The sequence below is a fragment of the Engystomops pustulosus genome, chromosome 1 (genome assembly GCF_040894005.1).
Source record: "Engystomops pustulosus chromosome 1, aEngPut4.maternal, whole genome shotgun sequence".
NCBI lineage: Eukaryota > Metazoa > Chordata > Amphibia > Anura > Leptodactylidae > Engystomops > Engystomops pustulosus.
Genome location: NC_092411.1, coordinates 98,955,252 through 98,967,476, shown reverse-complemented (window position 1 = coordinate 98,967,476; position 12,225 = coordinate 98,955,252). Strand labels below are relative to the sequence as shown.

Here is a 12,225-nt window from a genome sequence, read left to right as displayed (position 1 = left end):
TTCATTTTTTAGGTTATTAAAATGTATGAACATAACATGAAATGTATACAGACAGTCACAGGTTACATACAGGATAAGCCCCCTCAGGTCTCCCCATTGAACCTATCATCATGCTTTCGGGTAAGCATTAACCATTTACGTGTATTTTGGGAGCCGGAAGGTACCTCCGGTCTCCACTCCACATATGATTGATTGAGGAAAGCTATCTTTCTTATACTCCTGTCTGCATTACTGATTATTGATCAGACCTTTGTAGTCTGAGTTGTTACTTATTAATTTTTGGTTCTTGGGTATTCTGAGGGCGCTTGTGTATTCCATGGTTGCCCCAATTTCCACCAGGGGCCACTTGTTTTCTCCTCTCTTCTTTCCCCATTATATGGTATATAACCTTGAATTGTATGTATTGACATTTCAATAAAGTATATTATGCTTTATTGCAGCTTTTGCAGCTCTTTTGTTTGGGCTTTTTTTTTTTTTTTTTTTTTTAAACGTACACAATAGGTTCCTTGGGTTTGTAATTAAGTTGAATTTGTATGTAAGTTGGAACATATATTTTATAATTGCAGCTCCCGGCAAAAAAACTTTTTTGTCCAAGTGACATTTGGATTTTCAAAATTCTTTGCTGTAATGGGACCCAGGATTATCAATAAAGCTTCATTACAGACACCTTACACCTGATCATTGCAGCCTGGGACTCATGTAAACCATCCAGAGAGCTTCACCAGAGGTCACAGTGGGTAGAGAAGTCTGTCTGTAAGTCGGGTGTCCTTAAGTAGGGGACTGCCTGTAAACAATTAATCAAGTTTATCAGTACTATTATGTCTATACTTTTAAATTTAATATTTTTTAATGGTTTTATTTCTTCAAAACATAAAAAATTTGAAGACTCTTAAAGCAGTGATGCACGCATGGTAAACTCGCTTCGGGTCAGACACAGATCCTCCTAAGTAGAAATATATGGTTTCCACTTGAATGAGGAAAACCTAAATAAGGGCTACATCCTGTACATTGTCCCTCATACTACAGAGGCTAATCCTGCCTTTGTATTGGAGGGTCAAGTAATGTTATTGGCACCTGAACAGTTATGACAAGAGGATACTTGTCACGACATAACATGCTACCCAGTTGTATAGAAGATCGAATTATGTGATCATGGAATAGGGAAGAAATTGCAGTCTCTAGTTTTCTAAAATCCAGCAAAGCCTCATGTCGGGTCAGGGACAAAACTACATGCTGTATATTACATGTTGCCGCCTAGTCAGAAGAGAAATGCTGCCAAACTTGTTAATAGGATCTTGTTCATGTGTATTTACTGGAAGGAGGAAGACCTTAGAAGGGTGACATGAGATTCTTGTCTTAAAGGGTGTAGTAGTCTTGTAACTTAGTCAGTATTAAATGGTCAAGTGACAATGATGTGATTTATATATTGACTATTCTGTTTTTCTTTCTTCTAGATCTTGTTTTTTTGTGAAGCTATTTCCTGCAAAATTTGTGCAATATGTGCCATCCATGGAGGATTTACAACTCTGTTCCAAGAACTTTGTAAAGGACCCTAAATTATGTTTCATGTCCTTCTACCAGATTTACCTTGTGCCTACTTTTTCCTGGAGCAAAAGGCAAAAAATAGTTGATACAGATGCCAGAGAATAGCAGGGCTCATCTGGGCCCTTATCCACCAAGATGTAAACGTGTAAAAGAAGGTCTTTCCAATGAGTCACACTATCGTCTGAGCCAGCAGTATCCAGTCATCCTGCTCCTGCTACTCATCGTTCTGGCAATATGCTGCACACTCATAGTTGTTACCTTTGGCACTGGCCGGGTAAGTAGAGCATAAGACTCTTCTATCATTAGTACTCCTAAGTCATAGCCTCGGATTGAACAAACACTTGATTCATATATGTGCAGCTATTTCACAGGGGATTACTTTCAAAGAACTCATTCAGGTCAAGAAATTCTAATTTTGATTTATTGTAAAGTTGGTACAAATTACTACACAACTAAAGTATACCGACTTTCAAGGCAAGAACGCTGGCATTTATGTGTAGTAAAAAGAAAATTTGTTGAAAACTGTATTATGGGAATATGAACATCTGATACAAAAACCCATAATGCTGTAAATAAATGAATATAACAAAACTCAATGTCATTGGTCAAAGAATAGAGCTTAAATAGTTACCGTATATTCCGGCGTATAAGACGACCTGGTGTATAAGACGACCCCCCTACTTCCTGTTTAAAATATAGAGTTTAAGATATATTCGCCGTATAAGACTAACCCTTTTCCAACGCATACAAAACACCGGTAAAAATAAAAAAAAAAACAGATTTGAATTTAACATGGTCCTTTTTTTAATTTAAATTCTTATGACATGCAGGTATATAGCAGGAAAACTGTCGCTCATAAACATAAGGCATACAACAACAACATTACCATCGTCCATTTTACTGTAAATGTTACCATACTGTACCTTAAATTTTTATTTTATTAAATATTCCATGCCATGTACTCAGAAGCGGGAAAAAAAATTCCAAATGCAATGAAAATGGTGAAAAAACGCATTTGCGCCATTTTCTTTTGGGCTTGGATATTACGTCTGTCACTGAGCACCCCAAATGACATGTCTACTTTATTCTTTGGGTCGGTACGATTAAGGGGATACCAAATTTGTATAGGTTTTATAATGTTTTCATACATTTACAAAAATGAAAACCTCCTGTACAAAAATTATTTTTCTGATTTTGCCAACTTCTGGCGCTAATAACTTTTTTATACTTTGGTGTACGGAGCTGTGGGTGGTGTCATTTTTTGCGAAATTTGATAATATTTTCAATTATATCATTTTTAGGACTGTACGACCTTTTGATCACTTTTTATAGATTTTTTTTTTTTTTTTATATTTTTCAAAATGGCAAAGTGCCATTTTGGGCGCTATTTTCCGTTATGGGGTTAAACGCATTGAAAAACTGTTATCATATTTTGATAGATCGGGCATTTTCGGACGCGTCGATACCTGATGTGTTTATGATTTTTACTGTTTATTTATGTCAGTTCTAGGGAAAGGGGGGTGATTTGAAATTTTAGGTTTTTTTATTATATATATATATTTTTTTACTTATTTATACTATTTTTCAGACTCCCTAGGGTATTTTAACCCTAGGTTGTCTGATCGATCCTACCATATACTGCCATACTACAGTATGGCAGTATATCGGGATTTTCCTCCTCATTCATTACAATGTGCTATCAGCACATTGTAATGAAGGGGTTAAAACGAAATAGCCTCGGGTCTTCGGAAGACCCGAGGCTACCATGGAGACGGATCGCCGCTATCTTTTTGAGGCTGCCGGCGGCTTTGCCGGCAGCCCACGCTGTGAAAACACCCGCGATCGGTGCTAGCACTAATCGCGGGTGTTACCGGTAAGCCTTTGCTGCAATATGCAGCAAAGACTTACCGGCTATGGAGAGGGCTCAGCCCGTGAGCCCTCTCCATGCAGCGCGACCCGACCACCGCCGTGAATACACGGCGGGCGGTCGGGATTACCGGCGTATAAGACGACCCCAGAGAAGACATAAGATTTTTCTGTCTTCAAAAGTCGTCTTATACGCCGGAATATACGGTAGTTTTTTTTTGTTTTTTTTTTATTCACAAAATGTTATGGGCTGTCTAAAGAAAGAGTTATCACCAAGATGAACACCACTGGAAATTACAAGTCCCATGATCCTTTAGTTCTCAGTAACTCCTCCTCCCTCTTCTGCTCTGCTCACAGTGAAGATGTAACAGACTGTCCTGCTCTGTTACCATAGTAATGATGTGTAAAACTGCCATCACTGCACATTACCTCATTAAGATGTCTCACAACACTGGCCGTACTGGATGCACTGCACAAACTGACAACAGCCAAATCGACTGGTGATCATATGAGGGCAACAGTTAGCATATCATTGGTTATAGACAATGGATATGTTATGTTTTTACTGTACAGCAATCTGGAAGCTGATTGGAGAGTGCTGCCACCTCGCTAGGGGAGTTTAAAAACCCTTTGTAGGTGGGAGCACATGGTCAGACTGTGAATCAGTCTAAGCAGAGGAGAGTGCAGCAGCTACATGTGCTGAAGAAGCCAGTGTCAAACTACTGTAGCCAGTAAGCATACTAGGCTAGAGCAGAGGTCCACTGTCTGGACTGAAGTTACTACCAGGCTGTGAGAACCCCTTCCTTTTGGAAGCTGTCTCCTACCAGCTTTCCATCCTGCTGAACCTGCTGCTGATGTTAGGCCGCTGCCTGCCGTTGAAGTTCAAATAAACTTCAACGTGCCTTAGTGTGATCCCTGGATCAGGCTGCTTCACCATCACAGGCTCCCCATCCTCCATCACCCAGGGATTCTCCCATATACACCTCAGGGGTTTCCCCAGGGAGAAACCTCTTTCACCAGCCTCTCCCTCCATTTTTCTTACACACACCACCTTTCCACACTGCATATCTGCTTACTATTCTCCATATCCTCCAAGCCATTATGTCCCAGTTAGTACTGGGAAGTCCGGCTCTTTATAGTGAGCATGATCGTTACAATAAAGATACAATTCTTCTGGCTCCTCAACAGCTCCCTATGTAATTACATAGGGAATTTGTTTTCAAGCAGCCAGCCTACCATTGACAATCTGCTTTTAATCCAAACATTTCAGGTTAAAAGGGGCATGACCGAAAAAATAAGAGGCAGAGCTGGGTGAGCCGTTGGCTCAATAATATATTCATTCCGCCACTTTCCCAGGCAAACCAGCAGTGATTTCCGCGCCTCCCCTCCCCCCCCACCCCCTTAGCCAGTGGATCTTGTATACTCGCAGTCAATTGGTAGTCTTAACCCCTAGGCGCACCAGGACGTTATAGTACGTCCCTGGGGCTACATGCTAAGCGCACGCGGATGTGCTATAACGTCCTGCTTCTGGCACCGGCTCTCGAACGGAGCTGGCACCAGAAGCAGCAGCTGTCAGCTGTCTATCACAGCTGTCGGCCTGCGCTGTAACACCTGCGATCGGAGCCGACTCCAATTGCGGTTGTTAACCCCTTACACACCGCGGTCAAGCATGAACGCGGCGTGTAAGGGTGTTTGCGCTATGGATTGGCTCCATTTCTGGGCAGCTCCGAGGACTGGCATGTGCCCGGAGCTGCCCGATCTCCCTGGCAGTCAGACCCCTTCCGGGTCTGACTGTAAAGTGTCTGAGTATGCATGGGCATGCCAGAACGATTACACTGCTCTAAAATAAAATAGCATTTTAGAGCAGTGTATTGAACTTTAACCAGCGATCAGAGCATCGCTAGTTCAAGTATGTAGAAGTAAAAAAAAAAGTGAAAAACACTGAACACTACACATAATAGAATAAATAAAAAAATAAATACATTAAAATATGAGCCCCTAAAATGTCACTTTCCCATAAACACTTAAAAAAACACAAAAAAACCCTGCATATTTGGTATTGCCGCCTCCGTAACAATCTGTATAATAAAACAGAATCGTTACTGGACCCGCACAGTAAACGCGGAAAAAAACGCAAAAATGTTCCGAAAAAAGATCATTTTTAATTAATACCCTATAAAAAAAATGCTCTAAAAAGTGATTTAAAAATTGTTATGCACTCTAAAATAAGACCACTAAAAAGAACAATCCTTCTCGCAAAAAATAAGCCCTTAAACAGATTTGTGAGGCGAAAAATAAAAAATGTATGCACGGTGATGCTTAACAACATTTTTGACAAATTACTTTTTTTTCAGTAAAAATGAGAAAAAATAAAAAATCTATATAAATGAGGTCTTTTCGTAATCGTGGCGACCCATAGAATAAAAATAATATACTATTTTTATGGTATGGTTAACGACCAAAAAAAAAAAAAAAAAAAGTTTCCTAAAATTTTATGATTTTCATTTCCTCCACCAACAAAGAGTTAAAGGAAATCTACCTCTTGAAGTGGCAGGTATAAGAGGGAACTACCGAGCACCAGCTCAGGCTGAGCTGGTGCCGGAGCTTATTTTTGTTAGTTGGCTCAATAATATATTCATTCCGCCACTTTCCCAGGCAAACCAGCAGTGATTTCCGCGCCTCCCCTCCCCCCCCACCCCCTTAGCCAGTGGATCTTGTATACTCGCAGTCAATTGGTAGTCTTAACCCCTAGGCGCACCAGGACGTTATAGTACGTCCCTGGGGCTACATGCTAAGCGCACGCGGATGTGCTATAACGTCCTGCTTCTGGCACCGGCTCTCGAACGGAGCTGGCACCAGAAGCAGCAGCTGTCAGCTGTCTATCACAGCTGTCGGCCTGCGCTGTAACACCTGCGATCGGAGCCGACTCCAATTGCGGTTGTTAACCCCTTACACACCGCGGTCAAGCATGAACGCGGCGTGTAAGGGTGTTTGCGCTATGGATTGGCTCCATTTCTGGGCAGCTCCGAGGACTGGCATGTGCCCGGAGCTGCCCGATCTCCCTGGCAGTCAGACCCCTTCCGGGTCTGACTGTAAAGTGTCTGAGTATGCATGGGCATGCCAGAACGATTACACTGCTCTAAAATAAAATAGCATTTTAGAGCAGTGTATTGAACTTTAACCAGCGATCAGAGCATCGCTAGTTCAAGTATGTAGAAGTAAAAAAAAAAGTGAAAAACACTGAACACTACACATAATAGAATAAATAAAAAAATAAATACATTAAAATATGAGCCCCTAAAATGTCACTTTCCCATAAACACTTAAAAAAACACAAAAAAACCCTGCATATTTGGTATTGCCGCCTCCGTAACAATCTGTATAATAAAACAGAATCGTTACTGGACCCGCACAGTAAACGCGGAAAAAAACGCAAAAATGTTCCGAAAAAAGATCATTTTTAATTAATACCCTATAAAAAAAATGCTCTAAAAAGTGATTTAAAAATTGTTATGCACTCTAAAATAAGACCACTAAAAAGAACAATCCTTCTCGCAAAAAATAAGCCCTTAAACAGATTTGTGAGGCGAAAAATAAAAAATGTATGCACGGTGATGCTTACCGTATATACTCGAGTATAAGCCGACCCAAGTATAAGCCGAAGCCCCTAATTTTACCACAAAAACCTGGTAAAACCTATATATTTTTTACTCGAGTATAAGCCGAGTTTGGGTTTTCAGCACAATATTTTGTGCTGAAAAACTAGGCTTATACTCGAGTATATAAGGTAACAACATTTTTGACAAATTACTTTTTTTTCAGTAAAAATGAGAAAAAATAAAAAATCTATATAAATGAGGTCTTTTCGTAATCGTGGCGACCCATAGAATAAAAATAATATACTATTTTTATGGTATGGTTAACGACCAAAAAAAAAAAAAAAAAAAAAAGTTTCCTAAAATTTTATGATTTTCATTTCCTCCACCAACAAAGAGTTAAAGGAAATCTACCTCTTGAAGTGGCAGGTATAAGAGGGAACTACCGAGCACCAGCTCAGGCTGAGCTGGTGCCGGAGCTTATTTTTGTTAGTGTTTTAAACCGCAGTATTGCGGTTTAAAACTCTTTTTAAACTGTATGGCTGAAGCTGCCTCGGTGCAGGGAGGTACGCACTCGGCGCACTATGCACGCGACCGTGCATGTGGCTACATAGGAAGCGAATGAGAGTGCGTACCTCCCTGCACCGAAGCAGCTTCGGCCATACAGTTTAAAAAGTGTTTTAAACCACAATACTGTGGTTTAAAACACTAACAAAAATAAGCTCCGGCACCAGCTCACCCTGAGCTGGTGCTTGGTAGTTCCCTCTTATACCTGCCACTTCAAGTGGTAGGTTTCCTTTAATAAAATCTCACCAATTAGCTATAGATGCCCCAAAATTAAGTACCAGAAAAGTGCATCTCATGTGGCAAAAGAAATAAGCCCCTATAGGTCCACAATAAAAAAATAAAAAAAATTATAGCCTGTACAATGTGACATAGCAAATCTGATCTGCATGGCGCCTCCTTCCCTTCTATGCCCGGCCGTGCGCCCATACAGCAGGTTACCACCACATATCGGTGTCGGGTATCGGTGTACTCGGGAGAAATTGGGTATCAAACTTTGTGGAGCCTTTTTTTCATTTTATCCATTGTAAATGTTTAATTTTCCACCCAAAATGAGTGTATTGTGAAAAAATATTACAATTTGCAGACTGCACCTCCATTTTGTTTTAACCCCTATAAAACACCTACAGGTTTAACAGACTTCTTAAAAGTGGTTTTTCATACATTGAGGGGTGTAGTTTCCATAATGGGGTGGTTTATGAGTCTTGCTATTATTTAGGCCTCTCTGTGTCGTTTAGAAGTTGAGCAGGTCCATCTAAATACGGGTTTTGGTGATTTTACAAAAAATGTGAAAAATGGCACCTAAATTCTGAGCCTCGTAACATTCTAGTAAAATCTTAAAAAACCATCCAACATAAAGCAGACATTTGGGAAATGTAAGTTATGAATTTATTTGGGTGATATCTGCATCAAAAGTAGAGAATTTAGAACGTTGAAAACAAAGAATATTTCCAAATTTTTGCCAAATGTAGTTTTTTTTTTTTTCCATAACTAAAAATTTGGATGAAATCTTTTGCGTTTTTAAACTAAATTGAAGTACAATGTGTCATGAGAAAACGGTCTCAAAATCCCCTTGATATCTCATAGCGTTCCAAAACTATAACCACTTATAGTGACACAGGGCAGATTTGAAAAATGGGTCAGCGTCCTTAAAGGGGTATTCTCGCCTGGGCATTCACATTCAGTTTCACTAATCTTCCATTTATAAACATTTCTTCAATTGGATGTTATTAAAAAAAATGTTTCTGTGTGAAGATAATTTCTCATAAATGTAGTCATTCTGTCCCTTAGAAACGAGATGGCTTCCTCGGATACGACCACGTCACACTCTGGCAGCGGTGGCCAGACATGAGCTATTGAGTCCTGTCTGACCTCCAGGATTCAGCGATAATTACCACAGGACGGCTGTGGGACATGTAGTAAATCCCAGACATTTCATATACAAAAACCTTTTGTTTCTTTGTGCAATCCCTCAAGCAGAGGTGGCCGTATCCGAGGAAGCCATCTCGTTTCTTAGGGACAAAATGACTACATTTATGAGAAATTATCTTCACACAGAAACATATTGTTTAATAACATCTAATTGAACAAATGTTTATATATGGCAGATTAATGAAACTGAATGTGAATGCCCAGACGAGAATACCCCTTTAAGGCCAAAAGAGGCTGAGTCCCCTAGGGGTTAACCTAAGGTAACCAATGATAGTAAACTTGGTTCTGAAATGTGAATTCCCCTTTGGTTCTGTGGGCTGCTGGGTGTATCCCCAGAGCAGGGAGTGTATTACTCAATGCTTTGCTACTCGTCCGGCTCTAGGTTTCAAACCGAGAACTAACTGTTTGGTGGTAATATATTTCATTATACTTTCTTTGTATTGATCTTATTGGTAATATTAGCATTTAGATAGTAAATGTTAGTTTTATAATCGGTATATTGCTATTAATGTTAGAATGGTGGTAGTCATCACGTAGCAGTATTATTTGGCCCTTATATAGTGGTATTGTCGGTAATTTTGGGCTAAATTACTATGTTGGCACTTTGCAAACAAAAACTCACTTATCTAAGCAGTTCGGGAACATGGTCTCTAAAAGGTTCCCCATAGGCTATGGCCTAGGCCAGTGGTGGCAAACCTATGGCACTGGTGCCAGAGGCGGCACTCGGAGCCCTCTGTGTGGGCACCCAGGCCATCACCACAGAATGAAGTTCACCAGACAGGACTCAAAGAATCTTCCTGGAGAATCTTCCTACAATGATGAATTTTCCCTCCTCCTTTCAACTGTGTTGGTGTCCTTAGGAGGCTGAACGATTAAAAATTGTCAAAGAAAAAGGAGAAAAAAATTACTGCTTAAATTGCTGTGCTGGCACTTTGCAATAAATAAGTGGCTTTAAGTTGAAGTTTGGGCACTCCAGCTCTAAAAGGTTAGCCATCACTGGCCTAGGCTAGTTGTGGCGAACCGATGGCACGGGTGGCATAAGTGGCACTCAGAGCCATATCTGTGGGCACTCAGACCATCACCCCAGGACAGAGTTCACCAAATAGGACCAAATATACCAGATCTTCCTGCAGTCCCAGGCTAAACTGCAGTCCCACTAAAGAGATGCTGCTTTCAGCGCTATTTTAAAGCGACACTTCATTGGCTGTTTGGAACTGTGGGAAAAGTGAGGAGGTGTGGACTAGGCTGCATTATCTTTAGAGGTCATCTTGCTGGACCCACAATTCTTCCCCTCCAGAATGAGACCCTGGAGAGAGGCTTTAGGGGTTTTCTTACAAATGATGTGCAAACCATTATAGATTCACCGTAAAGTGCTAGTGCCACTGTAAATATACACTATTTTGACATATGATCGCATCATCTTGTAAAGTGCTAAGTGCTTAGAGATAACCCATAGTTATAATAACCTAAAGTGTATAATAGGGTAATCACTAAAGTTTCCCAACAACAGATATGTTTTCTAAGTCGCGTTCACACGTTGTGATTTGATTACGTTTGAAACGCATTACAACAGAGGTGATTTGCCAGATTACATCACTGTTAACATTTGCGTTTATACGCTTCGTAAATGCGATATTAACGCATGTTTTGTTAACACATGTGGTAACAAATGTAAACAGTAATGTAATTTTGGCATATTACCTCTCATCTGTTATTCCAAAACGCAACATGTTCAACATATTCAGTTTTTTGGATGCAGTTTTTGGAGCCCATGGGTGTGAACATATCATTGAGAGAAGCTAGTTTGGACATCAAAAACTGCATCTGAAAAACTTAACATGTAGACACGTTAGAGCCTCAGAGGAGATATTTTCCTGAGTTTAGCTCCTCTACATTTAAGTGTGGCAGAAACTATGCACGTTGATATTCCAGGGTTCCTCTGAGCAGGTCATCCCATGCTGCCTCACTGTCTAATTCCTCTCTTGTTTAAATAGAAAATAAAATAACATACTTGGCTGTATGGAGGGCCCCCAATACCTCCAGAAGACCTGCTTTGGCGTTAACTCCATTATGTGCCTTTGAATGGGCGCCCCTAATTGTTCTGATGCTTCTATCCATCCACTTCTCAACTGACTGCTCCATTTGTTTTGTGGTTGTTAAATCAAATTCTCCTTTCCCGTTTTTGCTATCCTAGAGGATAGAGGTATTATCCTGTACTTGCATTTTTTTTCTTTCTCCATTGGAATGCTTTGGGACATCTCGTGTGTCCCCCAGTGACCTAGGCAAGAAAAAATCAGAAAAGAAAAAGGACATCTGTTAATGCCATTCTATTTATGTTCATTGGAGGGAATGGCCCCCTCCCTTTGCCTATGGGCTGCAGGCCGCTGTGGGGTCTTAGCACCAGGCTCTCGCATGGTATTCTCTGTTGTTGCAGATAATTGGCTACATTTTGCCATTTATGTTCTTTGCTTCATTACAAATTATTTAAACTCCGTGGTAGCAGGAAGAGAGAAAGTACAAATGAAGCAAAACTCTATAGCAAAATGCTAGCAGATATACCCCAGATATACCCCAAGGTCTCATATATGTCCCCCGATCAGTTTGACAAGGGAAAGATTTTATGGTATGTAACTTAACAGGCTATACACTCTCTTGGTTGTTATGACTTTTGTCTTATATCAAAAGTTGTACAGATTTATAGAAGCATCGCTGAAAAAGACCTACACCGCAGTGCATTTAGCTGCAGTATATTCTTCCCAGCACCTTCAGGAAAAAAGTGACCCCATACCATGTAGATGGGTGTGGATGACCTTTAAAGGATTGGGAAAAGGAAATGGTTACTTCCAGCCTATCAGTTAGCTTCCTGAACACAAGACTTGCAGTTTCATGCTTGCTTGTGTAGTCGCCAGGTGAGTGCTGCTCATGCGCCAAAGACAGTCAAAAAATACTCCCCAATACACAAACTTGGACAGGATCAGGACCTCCTCTATCTTTTGCATCACAAGCAGTGAATGGGGACGTGTGCTTGTTGTTGAGGATGCCTAGCACACTCCCAAAATCCTCATGTCTGCATGAGCTCTTGCTTAGAATAAATGCCCTATCCATTGTGGATCTTCATCTATATGAGATAAAAATAAATCTAGTATTGCTCTGCCAGTTGCTATTGCTGACAATATGAGCTAACTGGAGAAAAGTGCTCAATTAGCTTCTAATTAGTTCCTTA

At 40.4% G+C, this 12,225-nt stretch overlaps 1 protein-coding gene across 5 annotated transcripts in view; it reads left to right on the top strand.

Annotated features, from left to right (window-relative positions):
• Nucleotides 1-12,225, top strand: part of ADCY4 (adenylate cyclase 4) — a 54,948-nt gene that overhangs the window by 15,238 nt on the left and 27,485 nt on the right. For all 5 annotated transcript variants that reach the window (XM_072149783.1, XM_072149791.1, XM_072149800.1 and 2 more), the window contains exon 2: nt 1,455-1,819. In XM_072149783.1, the coding sequence (XP_072005884.1) occupies nt 1,637-1,819 (183 nt within the window). In that variant the 5' untranslated portion in view covers nt 1,455-1,636. The remainder of the gene's footprint in view (nt 1-1,454; nt 1,820-12,225) is intronic.